The sequence below is a fragment of the Pan troglodytes genome, chromosome 1 (genome assembly GCF_028858775.2).
Source record: "Pan troglodytes isolate AG18354 chromosome 1, NHGRI_mPanTro3-v2.0_pri, whole genome shotgun sequence".
In the NCBI taxonomy this organism is placed as follows: domain Eukaryota; kingdom Metazoa; phylum Chordata; class Mammalia; order Primates; family Hominidae; genus Pan; species Pan troglodytes.
Genome location: NC_072398.2, coordinates 77098011 through 77120969, shown reverse-complemented (window position 1 = coordinate 77120969; position 22959 = coordinate 77098011). Strand labels below are relative to the sequence as shown.

Here is a 22959-nt window from a genome sequence, read left to right as displayed (position 1 = left end):
TGTAAGAATATGTACTCTTATTACCAAGTTATACTGTACTGACTAGGTCGATGTTGCTTGGGACATCATTGACAATAAATATTTTTGTAGGACCCGAAACAATACTTAAGTGACTTCTCTATTAGTAAAGCGTTTAGAATAGATATCACTCCAAGTTAAAAGAATCTGTGATTTTGTTAAAGTTTAATACATTTATCAGAGCAAGCATCATGGGAACATACTTGTGCTTTTAGCAAAACATGTTGTGGTTATGTATGTGCAAGCTTGAGCCAGAAGAGGAAAATTTTTCTGAATGATGTTACAATGTTGCAGATAAAGATTCAAAAGATAGATTGTTTTGTAGAAACTGACAAGCTGATTCTAAAATTTATATGAAAATAAAAGAACCCAGAATAGCCAAAACAACTTTGAAAAATAACATTGAGGTTGGAGAATTAACATTATCTGATCTCGAGACTTACTATACAGGTTCCACGGTTTGTGCCTGTAATCCTAGCCAGTAGAGAGACTGCTTGAGCCCAGTAGCTCAGGCTGTACAGTGCTATAATTGTGCCTGTGAATAACCATTGCACTTCAGCCTGGGCAACTTAGCAAGACCCTATCTCTTAAAATGAGGGCTTATAAAGTTACAATAATCAATAATATGGCATTGGCATAAAGAGACAAATAGATCAATGGAACAGGATGGATTCAAAAAATGGATCTACACATATGTAGACAATGGATTTTAGACAAAGGTACAAAGGCAATTCAGTGGAGAAATGGTAGTCTTTCCAACAAAGGTTACTGGAAAAAAATAGATATTTACATGCAAAAAATAAACTTTGATTAATACCTTCCACCATACACAAAAATTAAGTTGGCTGTTTCCAGCTGCTAACAACTTTCAGGAATTTGTCATGATGACTGTTCTCATACTGCTAGTAAAGACATACTGGAGATTGGGTAATTTATAAAAGAAAGAGGCTTAACTGACTTACAGTTCCACATGGCTGAAGAGGCCTCACACTCATGGTGGAAGGTGAATGAGGAGCAAAGTCACATCTTATATGGCGGCAGGCAAGAGAACATGTGCAGGGGAACTCCCTTTTATAAAACCATCAGCTCTTGTGAGACTTATTCACTATCATGAGAGCAGAATAGGAAAGACCCACCTCCATGATTCAATTACCTCCCACTGGGTCCCTCCCATGACATGTGGGAATTATGGGAGCTAAAATTCAAGATGAGATTTGGGTGGGGACACAGCCAAACCATATCATTGACATTTAAGGAGCTTACCAAAAACACACTAAAGATCTCCTTCAAATATTTAGATGAAATAATGTTGGTGGCAACTTGTGTATAAAATTACATACTCATAGAAAAAGTTTTTTGTGGTTTTTTGAGATATTATAATGTATCCAGCAATGCATATTGTAGCTCTGATATTTTCTTTAAAAATTTTTTAGTTACGTATTTATATACTTAGAGTTCTGATACAACTACTACTTAAATCTCATTTATAAATTTTGTTCCTTGTGGCCAAGATTCTGTGGGGAAACAGTATTTTCATTTTGTAAATCTTAGACTTCCTATTGTATTTTTTGTATTGAAATCTGATTATTTGAATTTTCATGACAAAGTCTCATCATTTTGCTTTTAATTACTCTATAGATTTTTATTTGGCAGATCATCTTATTTTTCATTATTAAAACAAGGACTGACATTTGCTGTCTCAGAATTAGCACATTCAATTATTCTTAAAAAACATTGGAATAACTCCTTATTCAGAAACTCTTTTTGATATTTTCAGTTTCTAAACTTAGCTGATTATCAAGAGGAAGCAAAAAAGAGCCTTGAGTACCCAACTGATATCACAAAGTCTTTGATGTAAATCTCATGCATTACAGGGTCCCAGCCTTATTCTGGCCTTTCCAGCCTTATTTTAAACTCAGACCATGCATACTGGGTTATTGGATTTCTCAGTCTAGAGTAAAATATAAAACCACAAGTGAGAATGGGAATATGGCTTAAAAACAGATGTGTTGCGAACAGCAAGAAGTGACAACTGTAAACTTGATAGCAAGGGAAGAGACACAAGGGGAGAAAAAAAGCATAAAATAGCACATAAAACACTTTTTAAGTAAACAAAGTAATCTATAGCCCCAAATCATTGAAAGAATAAAAAGTGTTTAAATTTTCTATCCAATTGGAATTGGATAGAAATTGAGCATCTACTATATGGTTTCCTACATCCTTATAATTAACTTACCTTGCCCTTTCAACAGCTTTTGACATCAATTCTTTCTTGAAATTTACTCTATGTCTTTGGCTTATATGAAAAATATTCCTGGTTTTCCTTCTATCTCTTTGTTCACTCTTTCAGGCTCCCTTGCCGATGCATTATCTTCTATCTGGCCTTTAAGGTTGCATCTGCCCAAGGCTCCTTTTTGGTTGTCATTTCATATTCTTCTTTTGACAATCTCTTCCACACTGTGGCTTCAATTACAACCTGAACATTACAACTCTCACATGTATAGTTCCTGGGCTAAACTCCAGACTTATTTTTAACTGACTGTTTGAAACTCTACTTGGATATTTCAAATGTATTTCAAGCTCAGCATGTCAAAAGCCATATTTATAATCATTTTTTTTTCCCTTATCCACAAACCTCAAGCCTCCTCCAAGGTTTATTTGTTGATTCCTTCAGTCATCTACTCATTCATTTATTTATTCATCAATTCTACAAATATGCAACTGGTTTAGTTACTGGAAATACAGCAGGGGTAAGACAGATAATGCTCCTGTTCTCATGGTGCTTATATTCCAGTGGATGAAGACAGACAATAAAAAACAAATACGAAAAACTTCAGACAGTGACCATGTGCACCAAAGAAAAAAACTGGGCAATGTAATAGGATGTGATTAAGAGATGCTACTTACTTTGTCCAGTCAGGGAAACCTCTCTAAAGAGATGATATTTTGGATGAGGAAATGACAGGAAGGAGCCACACATGCAGAGATCAGAGGGACAAACATTCCAGAAGAGGAGCAGCTTATAGAGAGGCCCTGAGGTAGGAAGGGACTTGGTGCTCTTGAGCTGAAGAAGGGAGGCCATTGCAAGCAGAGCGACTGAGTAGGTAGGATGGAGGTAGTGATAGAGATGGCACTGGAGGCAGATGGGTGGCAGACTGTATCGGACTTTGTAGAGTAGGCCAGGGTGAGGAATCTGGATTTTTCTAAATGTACTGGAAAACCAATAAAAGGCTTTAAACAGGGGAGAAGCATGATGTGATGTATGTTTTAAGGAGATCTTTCCAGCTACTGGGTGAAGAATGGATTCAATGGAGCAAGAGTGGAGTCAGAAAGACCAGTTAGGCTACTTTTATGGTAGTACAGGTTAGAGGTGGAGCAGGCTTAGAAGTAGCATGGCCATAGTGGAGGCAGTGAGACGGTGTTTGGAAGAGAGCTGAGGAAAGGAAGCTTTGAACAGGTAAATTTTGAGATATCTATTAGACATCTGAGTGGAAATGTCAGTTAAGCATTAGAATTAGATATAGACAAATCTGGAATTCAAGGGAGAGGTGAATGTCTGAGATGTGAATTTAGAGGATATATATAAAAAATTTTAAGGCAATGAGATTAGATGAGATCACTTAGAGAGAGAGGATAGAGATGAAAAAGAGGGTAAGAAGGTCTAGAAGCAAGTCTGGTGTACTCCAATATCTAGAAGTGTAGAAGAGAAGGGAAGGAACAGTCAGCAAAGAACGATGGAGAAAGAGCAATCAGTGAAGATGGAGAACAATCAGAAGAGTGTTTCAGGGAAGAGGAGGACAATCGTGTCAGATGCTGCCAAGACGTAGAATAATTATAATAATTATATAGTTTGCAACTTTTGGCCAAGTGCTCAGAATGCTTCTTTCCTGTTTTCTGTATTTGGAATATAGTTTATCTTTTATAAAAAAATTTTGTGGGTACTTAGTAAGTAGATATACCCTAAAGAAAGGAAATGAGTATATTGAAGAGATATCTGCACTGCCATGTTTGTTGTAGCATGGTTCACAATAGCTAAGATTTGGACTATAGTTTATCTCTTGATTGTGTTTTATGTGGAAATAAACTATGAGTATAAAATAGAGTTGATTTTTGTTATACTCTTTGAGCTCCTTTGGAAAAAAATATAGAACTAAGTTGAGCTATGTAGGTATCAACAGCTGCTGGATTCTGATTGTTGTTTTGGATACTTGTGATAGAATATTCCGTAAAAGTCCCCCATCTCTGGGTATTTCTGTAAGTGCTGGCCTTGGTCTTGTCCACCAGCACTATTCCAGTTACCTGGGGCCCCTTAACCTTCACCTCTTGGCTAAGCCTTATCCAGGCTTTAGAAGCAGAAGAAAACTGTAAAGGCTATTGTTCAGCAGTAAATTTCAAGATGGCATTAATATTAATCTCTCTTGACCCTGAATACTGTTCAACTGCCTTTGGCTTTGTATCTTGACAAAACAGCTCTGCCTTCCATTCCATGACTGAATTTGCATCTTGGTTTTCTGCCTAGTTTGCATGTGGAGTTTTGTTTTAATTTCCTACTTTGCCTTGAGAGTACCAGAGCCCTGATCTTAAACCCTGGTCTCTGTCTCCAGTCTGATACCTGCTTGGCACCAGCTTTTTGTCTTTTATGAAATCTTGGCACCCTCCACTTACTCCCATCTCACCCTATTGTTCTTAACTCTCCTACTGAGACCTCTAACTTTTACCCACTGCAGGACTCCCTGAGGTTAATTGTTTTCTTCTTTAGATTTTCTTTTTTTTTTTTTTTTGATTGCTAGACTTTCCCTGTTTATTTTAGCAATACAGTTGAGTTCTGTTTTATATCTGGGTCCTATGTAATTAATATATAACTAAACTAAAATTCTAGGATCTTGCCTTCAATTTGGAATGACTTGATGGGAGCATTTAGAAATTACTATTTTTAATTAACACATAATAATTGTACATATTTATGGAGTACAGTATGATATTTCAGTATATATATACCATGTGTAATGATCAAATTAGGGTAGTCAGCATATCCATCACTTCAGACATTTAGCATTTCTTAGTGTTGGGAACATTCAAAATCCTCTCATCTAGCTATTTGAAAATATACAATTTATTATTCTTAACTGTAGTTCCCCTTCAGTGCTACAGAACCCTGGAAGTTACTACTCCTATGTAGCTGTACTTTTGTTTCTGCTCCCCAACCTCTCCCTATCTCCTTTGCCCCCCAACACTTCTCAGTCTCTAGTAACCACTATTCTACTCTCTAATTCTATGAGATCAACTTTTTTAGCTTTCATATGTGAGTAAGAACATGGAGTATTTATTGGAAGCATTGTTATATCCAAAGTATACTGCTTTAAAGAAGAAAGAAATCTACAGATTTTTTTTTTTTTTTTTTTTGGAGACAGAGTCTCACTCTGTCACCCAGGCTGGAGTGCAGTGACATGATCTAGGCTCACTGCAACCTCCACTTCTCAGATTCAGGTGATTCTCCTGCCTCAGCCTCCTGAGTAGCTGGGATAACAGGCACCTGCTATCACACCTGGCTAATTTTTGTATTTTTCATAGAGACAGGGTGTCACCAAGTTGGCCAGTCTGGTCTCGAACTCCTGACCTCAGGTGATCCACCCACCTCAGCCTCCCAAAGTGGTGGGATTATAGGCGTGAGCCACCGTGCCCGGCCTACAGATGTTCTTTACTCTACATATAATAGGCATTAGGGAAACACAGAAGAGTAAAATGTATCTCTGCCTTTGAGGAAATATATTTTTAAATATAGTCATACATAGGTGCTCTATACAGCCAGTGAATTCAGCTTGTTGCACTGAAAACAGTCCCTTATGTATATGACCCCTGTACTCTGTTTTCACTGGAGCCCTGTGCTCACAAAACATTGCTATTAAAACATTTCAGAAATAAGAAAACTCCAGTTAAAATTTTGAGGAACCTTGATTCTTAGAATAAAGATGGACAGGAGACTATTTTTTCCTAGTACTCTATAATAACTCCTTTCTATTTAGCCTTGATTAATTAAAACATATACATATTTTTACTCATGGAAGGGGCATATTGGAAATATTTAAATTCTTACAGTCATGCTGTGCTTTTCACAGATGATTGGAACATTGCCCAGGCATAAATGCATCTCATCCTTCCCCCAAACAGTTTGTCAGTTGTTTAACCTAGCATAATTTGTTTTTCATGACCAGTAAAAATGACAGTGCTAAAATGTTTTAAAAGGAAATAAAAATAAAATAGAATTATAGCTCTGAGTTTTTTAATATTCTCCTTTTTTCCTTCCTAATCATTCTTTGATATAGTAATGTATCTTAACCTTTGCTTCAATTGTAGACTATTTTTAACATTGTAAAAACAGAAAATAATCAAAACCAGGAGTTTTATTTTGTGAAAATGAAAACAGAGAAATTTTATTTTGTGAAAATGAAACAAATTTCAATAAGACAGGTTATACTGCAACAAAATCAAATTTCACGGATGCGTTATCACGGTTTCAATGCTTATGTACACATAACCTTCATCCTTTGTATGACTTTGTGGCTAGGAGATTTAATGCACTGACTACTCACATTGATGCTGGGCTGAAGCCTCAAGTTGTTTGAGGAAAAGACCATTTCATGTGCCCAACTATGAAGCATTTAGAATGAAAGGAATACTGAGAACATGTCAAGAGAGCTCATGCCACTGGAAATTGTACCTTTCTGTAAGAAAGAATGTATCTCAAAACTATAAGATGAGATTGTGTAACCTTCAGACATGTTAGTTCACCATAGTATAAAACCGTGGTAAACTATGGTATACTATGGTTTACCATAGTATACTATAGTAGAAGACACACATTTAGCAGCTATTAAAAGGTCCAGCTATTGATCAGCTAGTACAACTCGTTCTATAGAGTTTGACTTAGATGCTAGAATTTCCTTCATCCCCAAACTACAATTATCATCATAGAGACAAGAGGACACAGATCTATGAGTCTCTGGAGCTAAGTAGAAGACAGATTACAGGTAGCCCTTTCCTGAAAAGCCAGGTCAGCTTGTTTTGCTGAATTTTCCATCCTGTAGGTTGAATTCTTTTCCAGGAGGCTCTTTGGTTTCCGTAGAAAAAAGTACTTTGTGGTTCCTGCCCTATCGGTTTTCCAGATAGGCTGGGCAGGTCTGAACCCCAGTGATGGACATAGATTAGACCCAAATTGTCATCCCTGCTGTGATTACTCTGAGATCACTCATTTAGGATCACTTTTTGTGTGCATGTGTGTGTGTGTGTGTGTGTGTGTATAATGCATTTTGTATTTATACAGTATTATAGTAGTATATAAACTGTATAGCAGTACTTATACAGTTTAACCAGTGAGATGGTTAAATGGTTAACAAGTAAACCACATAGTTAACCAGTAAAGATGTAAAATGACTTCAGACAAATATGATCAATCTCTACAGTCCCCTGATGAATTTCACAGGCTCCCACCACCATCAGTTCTACCTATTCATCTCATCCATGCTCATTGTTCTGCCTCATTCCTGTTCCTATGGATGCCCTGTCATGTTTGTTTCTTTCTTTCTGTCCTCCTATTTCCCTCCCCTCAGACATCACTTCAGCATTTGTGCCTTCTCACTTCCCTTATCCTGGGTGTTACCATTTCAGCCTATGAGCATGCCATTAATTTGCCATCTTTACAAAATTCTCTCTTGACTTCACATCCCTCTGTAGCTGCCCTCTCCCTTCTCTCCTCTTCTTTATAACAGAACTCCTTAAAAGAACTGTTGGCTGGGCACAGTGGTTCACTCCTATAATCCCAGCACTTTCAGAGGCCAAGGTGGGAACATCACTTGAGGCCAAGAGGTCGAGACCAGCCCAGGCAACACAGTGAGACCTCATCACTACAAAAAATAAATAAAAATTAGCCAGATGTGGTGGCACACTGCCTGTAGTCCCAGCTACTCAGGAGGCTAGGGTGGGAGGGTCACTTGAGCCCAGGAGTTTAAGGCTGCAGTGAGTAATGATGCACCACTCCACTCCAGCCTGGGTGACAGAGTGAGACCCTGTCTCAAAAAAAAAAAAGAAAGAAAGAAAGAAAGAAAGAAAGAATTATCTATAATCAGCCTCTACTTGGTTTCTTCTCTTCTCTCTTAAACCTCCTCCTGAAGGATCCTCAAGTTACCAAATTCTAAGATCCATTCTTAGTCCTCATGTTACTGGACATGTTGGCAGGGTTTGATGGACGTCTCCTCTTTTCTTGGCTTTGTTTTCCCCTTACTGTTTTCTCCTACCTTCTAAGTCTCCATCTCCTGACCTCTAAACTTTGGAAAACCCAGGGCCTGGTACTCTGACCTCTTCCCTGTCTAACTCTTGCTTAGTGATCTCATCACTTACCTGACTTGAATGACTCCCAAATATATATCTCTCACTTGGACTTCTCCATGAACAAAAGATGCATATATCTAGCCGTGAAGATATTTTTGTACAAATTAGAAAAAGCTGCCCTTTCCTCAAGCACATGACTGCCATCTTCTGGAAATTTTTCAGAGTAGAGACACCTATCCAAAGACTGAATATGGATGGTGTCTCCTTCAGCTGTGTGGTCCTCAACCTTAGTAGCAGTGCTTTTTCTCAACTTGGATGGGTGTGTCATGGCCATCACAAGCTTAGTAGGTCCCAACCCACATCCCATCCCATCCCATCCCTTCTCATCCTCTTCCCTTCAGTCTTTTTCTATTTCAAACTTTTTCTGGTGGCTTAGGTCAAACCCTTTGAAGTTATCCTTGATGCTTCTCTTTCTCTCATATCACAGCTTAAATCCATCAGCAAATTCTGTTGCTTTTTCTTTCAAAATACATTAGAATTTAACCACTCATCACCACCCTACTGTTGCCACCCTGGTCTAAGCCTCAGCAGCTCTCCCCGGGATGATTTCAATAGTAAGCTTCCTTTCTTGCTCATCATTGTCTGTCCTCAACACAGCATCCACAGTTGTTTCAAACCTAGGTCACAGCATGTTTCTACTCTACCCCAAATCCTTCAGATGGTCTGCCATCTCACTCAGCGAAAAATCAAAGTCCTTAAAATGGTCCACGGGCCCTCCACATCCAGGCCTATCCACAGCACTGGCCTTGTTTCCCACCTCCCTCCCCTCCACACCGCCTGGTGCTCCAGCCACGTGGACCTGGCTGTCCCTCAACATGCTGAACACACATCTGCTTTAGGCACTCTGCCCGGATGCCCTTCCATACAGCATGGCTTGCTGCCTTCCTTTCTTGAGTCATTGCTCAAAGGTCACTTTACCCTGTCATGGAAGCCTTCCTTATCTGTACCACATAACCAAGCAACCCCCTTCCCAAAGCATTTGCTATCCCCCTGCTATTTTATTTTCTCCATAGCACTTAGCATCACACACACACATATTGTTTACTCTTTTACCTGATTAGAATTTAAGCTTCGTGAGCCTAGAGACTTATTTTCCCCCCTTAACTATATCCCAATTTCTAAAACAGTTCTTGGCAAGTAGAGTGATCTCAATAAATATTAATCAAATAAATAAATGAATACAGGAATCCTTGAATCTGTCTGGGGGACACTATTCTCAACAAGACACTGCAAATTGACCAAGGGGTTGACAAAATAAATAAAAATACACAAAGGTTTGAGATGGTCCTGAACAATTATCATCTCTTGATTTCAAGATAAAAGTATTTTCAAGAGTTTGAGAACTCATTTAAATCTAATTTGAAAATTGCATTGATTTTACACCCTTCCGGAAGGGCATGTTTCCTGCAGAGAAAGCAAGTAGGTGCCATCTAGTGGCAACAAAGGAGATCCACATTTGTGTTAACTGGAATGTATCGATTAGCAGTGATTGAAAATGTAGTTCCTGATCCAGAAGCTTATGAACTCTATGACAGAACAGTTGTGATAGCCATAAGTCTTGAAGGGTGCATTTTCCATGGAATATATGGCATTGAAAAAAACACAGTTCCATTTCTTCTAAATTATTTCTAATTTTTCCTTTTAATTTTTGCTTGTTTTCTGGGATTTGACTTCTTTTGTTCCTTTGTTTTTCATATTGTTTTGTCCTCTACTTATCTATATACTCTTACATTCACATGGTACTGGCCTAGGCTTTGAATGGGTAATAAAATAAAGGCTCTATCTTCTGGGAATTTATATTCTAATAAAGACAGTGCCTATGAGGGTAAGTATAGAAGAACATGCCTGATCTTGATGAACTGATCTCTTCAGGCCAGATTTCTGCAGCCTGTTGAGGCTTTACTGTTGGATATACTTCCAGCATTAGAGGAATGAGCTTTCGGGAGACTTAGCTTGCTGTTTTTTCAGAAAGTGGCACATTATATGGAGAAACTAAGATAGAAAGAGAAATACTCATGTCCATGCATGTTGTCAGGAAAGACAGAAATTAAATCCGTCTCTGATTCTCATTCTAACATCCAAAAAGCTAGGTCATTTCAATTCTTTGGTAAATTAAAGTAGAAACTTTTTGGTCCACTTTGGGAGCTTGTGACCTTTCCAGCCAGAGTGGCTGGGGTTGGTACTGGGAAATCTTTGCCACCAGAGGGCCCGAGTGGTGATGTGACAAAGCAAGATAAGGGTGTGAGGCCCAGGAAGGAGACAAACTTAGGGTGCTGACACTTACATTAATGCACACGGCCTTTTCACAGCTGAGTAGCACCAGAGGACAAAAGTTGGACTAGTGGAATATGACAAGAAAGCAGGTTTCATACCAAACATAAATATTTTCCAATCAGAGCTTTTTCCAATGAGATCAAAGTTTCTGTTACCCAATAGTGGATGGGTCCGAGCAGAGACTGGATGATAACCTGCCAGATTTGTTGAACCTATGAAGATTCTCTGATTCTCTGGAAGACCTCTTTCTCCCTGCACATGTAAAAATCCTCCCTACTGTTCAATATTCAGTCCATACCCCACTTCCTTTTTTGGGTACCACAGCTTAAAATCATCTCTCCTATCTCTACCTTTCTTATCATTTTAAGAGCAGGTTAGCATTTACATTATGCTACCTGCATTAACGTTTTTTCTCAGTGGTCTAATCCTTAGCTTTTTGAGTTAATGCTAACCTGCTTGAAGACACGGACCACATCTGAGCTAAGTGACAAATGATTCTGTATTGTTATCTTTTAGCATTGAAGGTGTATGTAAGACTCTTTTATCCTTTCCACACAGTGTTAAATCTAACCCTTATTGATCTACCTGGAGTAACTAAAGTGCCCGTGGGAGATCAGCCACAATAGCTCTCTTGCTATCGACCTTGCCATTTCATCTCCAAGAGTGAATATTAAATGTTTATGACGAGTAATGGTAGTAAGGCTACCAATAATTGCCACATCTGGCTTTTTTTTTTTTTTTTTTTGAGATGGGGTCTCATTTTCTTGCCCAGGCTGGAGTGCAGTGGCATGATCACGGCTCACTGCAGCCTCGACCTCACAGGCTCTTATCTGGCATTTGGGTCCAAGATGCTTAGGCATAGTCTAAGTTTAGTGGTACAATTCTTCATTGAGATATTAGATAAACTAAAATCTTTGTTGAGATTTGTTTCTTTGTTAGATTTATACTCATTTAAAAAATCTAATAGTACTGTACTAGCTTTTCTTTTAAATTGTGGTTTTTTTACATACCTGATTTCTCTCAAAGTAGGTATAGAAATTGATAATACAACAGCTTGTAGGATGTTACTGAAAATTTAAAAACCCAGTTTTGTTATTTATATAGTTATTTTAGTGGTTTTCCCTCTGCTGAGGGATTTTTTTAAAATTTTAGATTACAGGTAAATATTTACTTTGATATAATACTCTATAACTTTTTTCCTTGAGAAATTGTCTTTATATAAGTTGATGTGGTATTTTCAATAGTGTGTTTTTAAGCTAAAAGATTCCATATATTATTTATTTTTAACAAATTAAATGATTTCCCCTAACTTATTTTGCCTTCTGAAGATATATTTATATAACTTGGCATTCCATCCTGATGAAATGGTGATACTGAAGAGGGGAATGCTAACAGAACTCAGAGGTATCCCAGATCTAATGTCTTTAACAATCAGGTGCTGTTGTTTGCTTTATCATTTGGATAGCCAAAATTTTCTTTAAATTATTTAATAGGCTAGATGGTTTAGGGACTGGTTATAGTATTTAATTGCTTATCTGAAAATTAGCAAATTTAGCATCTATAGCATTTGTACTATGTTTAATATTTCTAAAGTATTAATTGTGATTCTTAGTAACTACTGTGTTCTGTGGGATGTTCATGAGGGATGAAGAGAGAATATTGGATACTTTGACTTATAATTAAAGAAACTTTTTTATAATTATGGCAAAAATGCATGAATTTAAGTTGTGTCATTTTGGTTTTATTTTTGTAGAATATGCTGAGTTTCTACATTGCAAAGGAAAGAAATTTACAGATTTTGATGAAGTTCGCCTTGAGATTGAAGCAGAAACAGACCGCATGACTGGAATGAATAAAGGCATTTCCTCCATACCCATTAATTTACGAGTCTATTCCCCACATGGTAAGTAAAATAATAAAATTCCAAATTCTCCTCAAACATTTATACTACATTAATTAACGTACATCATTTGTACAGAAGATACAAATAGTGCTGGGTTTCTAGGGTATCCTTTGGATACTGCCCATTAATGTTATGGTTCAAAGAGCTCTTAGGACATTTAAGGAGAGGCAGTAGAAGATGACTTTAATAAAAACAGAATTGAGTTAGTCATCAAATTTTTTTCTTCATTTTTATTATAAGCTTTTAGAATTTGAGAAGGGTATGTATGAAAACTTCCATTTTTCAGTCTTTGCTGAAATCTTAGAGGTACATGTTACTATGGTTGCATCTTCCCCTATTGGATGTCTTGCAGCCATATATAGTCCTATTTATTTTCTTCCTTAGAAATCAGCTCTGACTTTTTCCCCCAGACTATCGGTAGAAACTTATAAATTAGATAACCAATCCATAATGTGTGATGGGAAATAACCTGTATGCTGACTAAATTTTTAGTGGGCAAATTTTCATTTCTTATTCCCTACTTAGCTCTATTGCTTTTAAAACAGAATATAAATGACATAAGCTAAATTATGACTTCCCAAGGGTACTTGGTGCCAACATTGTTTATATGGAGAGGTTGGGCTAGAGTCATGTTGTCACTGACTCTGTTTGTACAGCTGATTCAGTAAACCCAGGGCACCACGAATGGCTAACAGCTTTCTACTAGGCTAAGTGGTTAACTTTCTATAAAAAAAAAAAAATGATACTTTTTAAGGAAAGGGCAGTCTTACCCTGTGAGTTTTTATACCACTTGAAGGCGTTGTACAAGACTGGCAGATAGCATATGCATTTCTCATTTGGTGTTTTAATTATAACCCCCTAGTTACAGATATGACAGCTTTCTGAGCAAACTGTTAGGCATGCAAATCAGTGCCTTTCAAATTATGTTAAAGTGATCATTTGGCATAGCACAATCATATCATAAAAATAGAGAAAACTAGCAAAACCATTTTTATTTTATGCTCTTTATTCTACACACATGGGTTGGAGTTGTTCAGATACACAATGTAGAAGGCTGAGCTAAGTGACAAATGATTCTGTATTGTTATCTTTTAGCATTGAAGGTGTATGTAAGACTCTTTTATCCTTTCTATACAGTGTTAAATCTAACCCTTATTGATCTACCTGGAATAACTAAAGTGCCCGTGGGAGATCAGCCACCAGATATCGAGTATCAGATCAGAGAAATGATTATGCAGTTCATCACGAGGGAGAACTGTCTGATTTTAGCTGTTACTCCAGCCAACACTGATCTTGCAAACTCAGATGCGCTGAAGCTAGCTAAAGAAGTTGATCCTCAAGGTGAGTGTGTGACTACTAAGATGAGAAGGAATTAAAGTGTCAGGAGTTTTGGTATCTTTAAAGGTAACATAAATTCTCAAGATTTGATTTCATTATAAATAAATTAGCCATTATTAATGTTGTTAAACCTTTTGTATTTTAAATAGAAAATTCAGTATTTAATATTAAAAAATAATAAATAATTTTAGTAAAGATTTACTAAAAGAATGAAATTTGTATAGTCAAAATCTATATAAATCTAAGAATAATGAGATCTAAGAAAATAGGCATTTCTAAGCCTCATGGGCTGCATATTTTAAAAAGTTGGTAAAATAAACTTCTGGTACAGCAGAATTCAGACAATCTACTAATTATTATGAGTTACCTGCATATGCTTCCAATGAAAAACCTTTGTTTTTTACTTTGTCTTATTTCTTTAAAATAGGAAGCTCTAATGCATGTAAGATATTATTTAGCTTATAATTATTTGAGAAAAAATGTATGTATAAGCAGAGATTTATTTGGTATTGTCATCTCAATATCCAGAAACGGTCCTTTCTTATGCGTATGTTTAAACTTTTTACTTCTCTAAGTTGAATAACGACAGTTTATCTTCAGAGACCTCAGTGCTGGCCTTGGTGTGTGTCTGTTTAAAGTGATTGTGGAAGGGCATTCAATGATGTGCCCTTTCAATATGGAAATACATGTTCTTCAATTCTAGGAATTTTTCTTTTTTGATAATTAATTGTACCAATTTCTTTGTTCTTTTTATCTGTAGTTCTTATTAGCATGTTAGAACTCCTAAATGAATCCTTTATTTCAATCTTTCTCTTCTATAATCATTTCTTTGTCTTTTTGTTCTACTTTCTGCAAGATTTTATCAACTTTATCTTCTGCTCTTCTGATTCATTTTAGAGGTTCCAAAAGCATATTTTTACTTTGTGAATCTTATTTTTATTTTTTAAAATAGCATCATGTTCTTGTTTTCATAAATACAATATCTTCCTCCAAGGACTTTAGTGAGAGCTTTTCGAAGGTTTTCTTTTGTAATCTACATTGTCTGAGTCTATTGTTTTCTGATTGTTTGTTTTTGTCTCTGTCTTTGATGTTAGAGACCTTTTTCAAATGTTTGTCGATCTTTTGCCGCTTGTTCGTGCATGAGAGTGGAGCACCAAAAAGCTGATTTATGTACATGACAGGGATTCATTGACCAGTGGGTTTTCCCATGGAGTAACTGTGCTGAGAGTTGACCATTTTGTTAGGAGACTTCCTCAACTGTTAGGTTCTATGAGTATTTTCTCCTGAGCTGGTCTGGTATAAGCCTGATGTCTAGTGTTCTTGGAGCCAAGAATTGGTGGGTCAGGGGATGGAGTGGGAGGAGGATGGTTCTCACTATTCAGTGTGTACACTTTTAATTAATTCCTCTGCTTTCATGATGGCATTCCTGAAATTCTTCTGGAGTCCAGAGTCCCTCTGGTTCAACCTCTTTTGAAGCAAGTCTTCAGTACTCTGCTGAGGTTGAGGAAGGGTAGCTATGTGGGTGTGTCCTCTAGGAGCCTTCAGCCAATTCTTTTATTTTCAGCTCTTCCTATACCCTAGCATTGGTTCTCCAATTCTTGGACCTTTCCAGAATTCTGCAATGGTAACTGTTTTTTTCTTCTTGGTTTCCTCCACCATCCCTGAAACTGGGACTTGTAACAAGCAGGTAGAGGCTCCAGATGACAAGTAAGGACTATCACCAGGACTCTCTTTACAGCGTCAGTGGCTTGGAAGAGTCAGATTATAAACTGGGACTGGAATCTAGTTATAAAAATGGTGCTGAACCATTCCTGTCTTACAGCCTTCTTGTCCCATAGGAGATTGAGCCATGGTTGTCTGATTGGGACAGAGAGAGTCATACCGTCAGTGGATTCTAGTGAGTTCAGCCCAGTCACATTCCTGAGGAGTCCACACGTAGTCCACGTAGAAAAAACAAACTCAGCTTCTCCTACTATATTCTCAAACATGCTTCTGACTCCAGATGTGTGGTGATTTCTCCCCACTGCAAACAAGCAATTAATTCTTTTCTGCAGTAGACATCAGCTAGGTATCCTCTGATTAAATTTAATTCTGATACTATTTACCTGGAAATAGCATCAGATCACACTGATTGAGGGTTCAGTCCCACAAGACGACCCCCACTTCTGATGCCAGTTACAAGATCCAGGTTGTTTACCCTGTGCTCTGACTGACTGGCTATAAATTGGGGTTTCTACAACCTTCTTCTTGTGTTCTATTAATTTGCTAGAGGGGCTCACAAAACTCGGAGAAACAGTTCTTTGTTATAAAGAATATTACAAGGGATACAGATGAAGAGATGCATAGGGCAATGTATGAGAAGCGATGTGGAGCTTCCATGTTCTCTCTGGGCACACCATCCTCTAGAAACCTCTGCATCTCCAGCTATCCAGAAGCTCTCCAAACCCAGCCCATTTTGGATTTTTATGGAAGCTTCATTATGTAGGCATGATTGATTAAATCATTAGCTATTGGTAATCAACTTAAACTTCAGCCCCTCATCCCTCCTAGGAGGTCATATCTGTTCTTTCTAGTGACCAGTCCACATGCTGAAGCTATCCAGGAGCTGCCAGCCACTTACCAACCCATTAGCCTACAAAAAGATACTTATCACTTTGAAGATTCCAAGGACTTTAGTAGTTGTGTGCTGGGGAATAGGGAAGAAGATTAAAAATGCGTACCGCAATATGACAATCCAGATGAAGCTTCATGGAGGACTGCAAATGATACCATTCAGTCCCTGATTTCTCTTTCGTCCTACCTTGGTTCAGCCTCTTTGAAATTGTTTCTTTTTTAAGATAAATTCTTTCCACGGGTGACAAGATGGCTATAGATATCCTGTCTCACATCCTCACAACTTCAGATCTAGTAGAAGAAAAGCCATTGGAGAATATTTTATTTGTGTGTATTATGAATTTTATAATAAATGTAAACTAAAAAAATTGGCCAACTAATAAATCTTGTAAAGTGATTTCTTAAAATTGGTTTAACATATTCATGCTATATTTTACCCTGTTGTGCACATAGGGAATATTAATGGGCAGTAACTACATCTCATTTCTCAGGCTTTTCCAAAGAAGATTCATTTATGACCTAAAATAAACTCATGTGATCACAGATCATTAGGTGAGAGCAATGAATGTTTGTGGAGGGAGTCATCAGTTTGCCAGAAAGGAATCAATCTCCACAAAGTCATTCCCAGTATATTCGATGTGTTGTTATAGCGTAAGGAAAATATAGCATTGACTGTCAGTCAGGAGTATGTCATTTTATGCCACAAATCTACTCCAGAAAGTTAAATGAGATTAAAAAAAAACTATCATAGGCTTGGCTTATTTACAAACTCATTTTTATTAGGTGCCACTTAGAAATTGTCATGTAAATGTTCATGAACTTACCTAAAATAAATCTCCCTTTTTTTGGATCATTAGAACTGCTGCTCCACCATTTACAGACCTACTTGCCCCCAGTTTTTATATCCTATATATGGTGGTCCCAAGAGGAGACTTTTGAAAGTTTTGGTAGGAGTCATTACTGATGAGATAGAATTTATGTGGCTATTTTGCCATTCTTTTTGTGTATGTCCTATGTCTTTTTGTTTCTCTATTTCTCTGCTACTATCTCCTTTTGTGTTAAATATTTATTTTCTAGTATATAATTTTAATTCCTTTGTCATTTATTTTACTTTTTTGTTATTTTCTTAGTGGTTGCCATAGGATTACAATTAACATCTTAATTTATAGCAATCTAGTTTGGATCAATACCAACTTAATTTCAATAATACACAGCATTTTGCTCCTATATAGCTCCACTCCCTCCCCTTCCTATGTGCTCTTATTGTCATACAAATCACAACTTTTACATTACATGCCTATCAACACAGAAATATAATTATAGCTTTATATGATTATCTTTTAAATCAGATATGAGAAAAAAGAGTTACAAACAAAAATATGTTTATATTGTCTATTATATTTAACTATGTAGTTAACTTTACTGGTGTTCTTCAGTTTTTCCTGGGTATTTGAGTTACTGTCCAGTGTCCTTTTTTTTCTGCCTGAAAGGCTCTCATTAGTATTTCTTGTAGGCTATGTCTGTCAGTAAGGGATTCTCTTGGCTTTTGTTTATCTTGGAATGTCTTAATTTCTCCTTAAATTTTGAAGGATAATTTTTACTTAAAGTTTTTTTCCTTTCATCAATTTGAGTATGTCATCCCACTACCATCTGACCTCCATGGTCAAAATTCAGCTGTCAATCTCATTGAGGATCCTTTGAACATGATTTTCTTCTCTCTTGCTGCTTTCAAGATTTTTTTTTTTTCTTTTGGCAGTTTGATTATGATATCTGTAGGTACAGATCTTGTTGAGTTTATCCTACTTGGAGTTTGTTGACCTTCTTGGATGTGTAGATTAATGCTTTTTAAATCAAATTTGATAAATTTTCAGCCATTATTTCTTCAACTATTCTTTCTTCCTCTTTCTCTCCTCTTCTCTTTCTGAGAATCACATTATGTGTATGTTGGTATGTATGTTGGTATGATGTTTTCACCGATCTCTGAGACTTTGTTCATGTTTCTTCATTCTTTCTTTTGTCTTTCTTTTCCTTAGACTGTGAGGAACAATCTCAATTGATCTGTCTTCAAGTTTGCTGATTCTTTCTGCCTGTTCAGATCTGCTATCAAATCTCTATAGTGAATTTTTTTATTTCAGTTATTTTATCTCCAGATTTTCTATTTGGTTCTTTTAAAAAAAAATTTTCTGTCTCCTTACTGATATTCTGTATTTGGTGAAACATTATTCTCATACATTCTTTTTGTTCTTTAGATTATTTTTTTTTTTTAGTTTTTAAAACATATTTAAAATAGATGATTTAAAGCCTTTGTCTAGTAATTTCAATTTCTGGGATTGTTCAGGGACAGTTTCTATTGACTGTATATTTTCTTTTGGGTGGGCCATACTTTCTTTGCATATCTTAAAATTTTTTTGTTGAAAATTAGATATTTAAATAATGTGATGTGGCAGCACTAGAAACCAGATTCCTCTCTCCCTTCCAGTTTTCGTTGCTGTTTATTGTTGCTGCAGGTGCTATTTATTTGGTTACTAATTTTCATGAACCAATTCTGCAAGTCTATATTCTTTGTCGTGTGTGGCCACTTAAGTCTTTGCTCAGCATTTTTTTTTGGTGGTCAGGACAGGGATCTTCTTAAATACCAGAGTCAGTAAATCGCTAAACATTTACCAAAGCTCTCAATGTGCATTTTGGGGTATGGCTTCAATGCTCAGGCAGACAGTTTACAACTCTGCCTTAATCCTAACTTCCTGCTTATGCAGAGCCTCAAGGTGAGCTAGAGGTGAGAATTTAGGATCTTCTGAGGTCTTTGCTGTGTTTGCACAAAACCCCAAGCATTCATGTGGCTTTCTAGATTCTAGGTTGTACATATATACAAAATTTTCAATGGCCTTTGTGGCCATCTCATTCCCAAGTTTTCCTTTTAAGTTTTTTGGTTAGTTTTATCTTTCTTTCTTTTTTTTTTTTTTTGCCCCAATTGTTATTGCTCCCTGAGACCTGTGATGTTGAACAATTGCCATGATTATTTTTGACAAATTTTTTTCTGGGGAAAGAGGCTTTTCACACTGAATAAACTCTGAGTCAGGTCAAGTAAAGAAAAGCCCTGTGAATGGGGGTTTTTAGGGAACTGCTAGACAGGTTAAATAATTACAATTGTCTGAAAATTGTATTTTTGATGCTCTCCAACCCCATTCTGTCCCCTCCAGGGGTTTCTAGGGTTCTGATTTTCATCATGACTGTGGTGTTTTTGTTTTCAAGGCTACTGTAAAGATGAGAGGGGGATGGGCATAGGGCAAGTTCAAACACCACACGGCTTGTTGTTCTTACTGAAATCCAGGGTTTTTCTTTTTTTTTTTTGAGATGGAGTTTTTGCTCTTGCTGCCCAGGCTGGAGTGCAATGGCACAGTCTCGGCTCACTGCAACCTCTGCCTCCTGGGTTCAAGTGATTCTCCTGCCTCATCCTCCCTAGTAGCTGGGATTACAGGCATGTGCCACCACATCCAGCTAATTTTTTGCATTTAGTGGAGACAGGGTTTCACCATGTTGGTCAGGCTGGTCTTGTACTCCTGACCTCAAGAGATCCACCCACCTCGACCTCCCAAAGTGTTGGGATTACAGGCGTGAGCCACTGTGCCTAGCTAGAAATCCAGGTGTGTTTTTTTTGACTATTTACTCCTCAGATTGTTGTAAGCCTTTGGTTAATTTCCAGAGTTCTGAAACAGTTGGCTTTAACAATTTTTGCCAGTGTTCTTTCTTACTGCCTTTATGGAGAAGTGGCCTTTTCAGAGGTCCTTATTCCAGCATTCCCATTTATATTCCTCATTCTGGTCCTATACAACTGTAATAACAACAAACTTTTCATATAACAGTCATTTGAGTTGGGATGGTGAGGGCAATCTGGTTATGACATCTGTTACCCTGTTGGTCTTCAGGAATGATTTGGTTGACTGTGCAAGTGGCCTGTTCTCACCACTTAATGTACATCTTTCCTGATATTTTGCCCTTGGCTAAACAGGATGACCTATTTAGATAGTAGAGGACCATTCTTCATTCTTTATTTATCTGAATTAGAATCTTATCCACCAAGGTACATAATTATCATTTTCTGAGAGGTAGTGTATTTTAGGCAGTAGCTACTTTGTACTAAATTAAATCTTTTTGACAATAGACAGGCAATTTTCACCTAAATGGGATTTGAGTATATTTGAATATATGCTTGGGAAGACAGCTCATCTTGATAAGTTAATTATAAATTATTTGCATAATAATATTCAGATTGAAAACTTCTATAAAATAAGTATTATTAAATGTTGGGATATATTTACATATATTTTATATTAAGTTTCACATGAAATTATTCTCTCAGTATATGTAGAATGTCACAAATTTGTGGCTAGACAAAGTTCAAGCTCATCTTTTGCATCATTTGTGAAAAATAGTTTTACTGAGTAGATAATTTCAAGGGGAATGGCTATATAATTTGAAATGTCAAACTCCTAGCCATCAGAATTATATGATGTTTTGAATATATTTTTCTCTGTATAGTGGTCTTTACTTTTCAAAGTGCTCTTACTTTTGCTTTAGTTTCACCAGAATACTAGAGGTTGGTATGGGTGAGATCCTATTTTGGGGTAAGGAAGTTTTTCTAGGTAATATATACAGTGGTTGAATAACATACCTGTAAACACACCATGTGCTTATGGTATAGCCCCTCCCCTCCTCCTCCAGTACTTTTTCCACTTCATCAGACCATTCCTCTGCTAGTTGCCTTATTAAATGATATAGATAAAAATAAACACAGGGCTTGGAAGCAGATCGATCACATCCTGATTGTGTGTCCTTGGGCAAGTTATTTAACTTCTTTGAACCTTATTACTTAATCTCTAAAATGAAATGAAATTATCATAACCCTTACCTCAAAAGTTTGCTATAATAATTAAGATAATTTATTATAAAGATAATAATTGGCTCGGCATGGTGGCTCACACCTATAATTCTAACACTTTGGGAGGCCGAGGTGGGCAGATTGCTTGAGCCCAGGAGTTCAAGACCAGCCTGGGCAACATGGTGAAACCCCGTCTGTTCAAAAAACATAAAAAAAATTAGTGGGATGTGGTGGTGCATGCCTGTAGTCCCACCTACTTGGGAGACTAAAGTGGGAGGATTACCTGAGCCCAGGAGGTCGAGGCTGTGGTGAGCTGTGATCACGCTACTGCACTCCAGCCTAGGTGACAGAGTGAGACCTTGTCTCAAAAAAAAAAAAAAAAAAGATAATGCTTAGTCGAAATAGCTAACCAAATGCTAGCAGTTATTTTCCTCTTGAAAATAATTAAAGGAAACTTTACCAGGCTTTGTTATTTTATTTGTTGTATAGAACTTATAAATTTAATAAGCTTTTCTTTAAAGCAATCAGTTATATTTCATAATTCAAACTACTGCCCACACCCATATGATTTAATGAGGCTTGATAATACTAAAAAATAGAACTGTAATAGAATTATTTTGAATATTTTAGTAATGTGTTATGCAATAAGCATAATTTCAGATTCATCTGCAAATGGCTAGATTAACTATAGGTGAAAGAAGGTCTTAGGTAGGTTGGGGCTGGGGTGGGATAGAAGGAGGATTATCCTGAGCTTGGCTTGATTTGCTTCAGGACTATGCTAGCTGCTGCTCATGGATTTAGAGTAAAGGAGCAGACTAAGATTCCTAGCACAGTCTCGCCGTAGAGAGAGCGTTCAGTGCTTTCTCAAAGGAGCACTTCCTCCAGCTATTTTGTTTATTTATTTATTGGCACCCCAGATGGGACAGGAACCCTTCAGCTATTTACAATCGTGCTCATATACACTAACAATTCAGTCACTCCCTTTGTTAATTTATTAATTTGTTGCTTAAAAGACATTTATCAGGCATCTGTTGAGCCAGCAAAATGCTCCTGGTCAGTAGTGTAAGTTCAATGTGCTGTACCACCTGGTAGGACACTAGACTAGCAGGTGCTCAGTACGTGTTTCTGATTATCTTCTTGTTTCTCCACCATTCTAAAAAATAGGCTATTGGTTTACATGGCATCTTGTGTGTGAAGAGTCACAGAAGTCCCTGGATGATCAGCTTTATGAAATGAACATTTTCATATTTTAGGGGATGTGATTTGGCCTGCAGCATATATTAATTCAAGTGAAATGAGTTGTGTAATAACACCATGTGTCGTATGTTATAATCCAAAGTATGCCAGTCAGGTGGCATCACCCCAGTTTTCTATAGGTGGAATTGAGCTAGAGAGGTCATGGAAGTTGATCACTGTCAAGCAGCTGGTAAGAGGCTGATGCATGATAAAAGTGCCTGTCTCAGATGCCAATAGTGTAATTCTTTCCATTATATCATCTATCTCTCTCTGTTATAAGCACTTTATTCAGCGATAATCATGAACACGTTAG

The 22959-nt window shown here is 37.0% G+C and overlaps 1 protein-coding gene across 13 annotated transcripts in view; it reads left to right on the top strand.

The window, feature by feature from the left end:
- DNM3 (dynamin 3) overlaps positions 1 to 22959 on the top strand; it is a 576659-nt gene that overhangs the window by 136165 nt on the left and 417535 nt on the right. For all 13 annotated transcript variants that reach the window (XM_024350123.3, XM_054673217.2, XM_016932653.4 and 10 more), the window contains exons 3-4: positions 12431 to 12580; positions 13718 to 13921. In XM_024350123.3, the coding sequence (XP_024205891.2) occupies positions 12431 to 12580; positions 13718 to 13921 (354 nt within the window). The remainder of the gene's footprint in view (positions 1 to 12430; positions 12581 to 13717; positions 13922 to 22959) is intronic.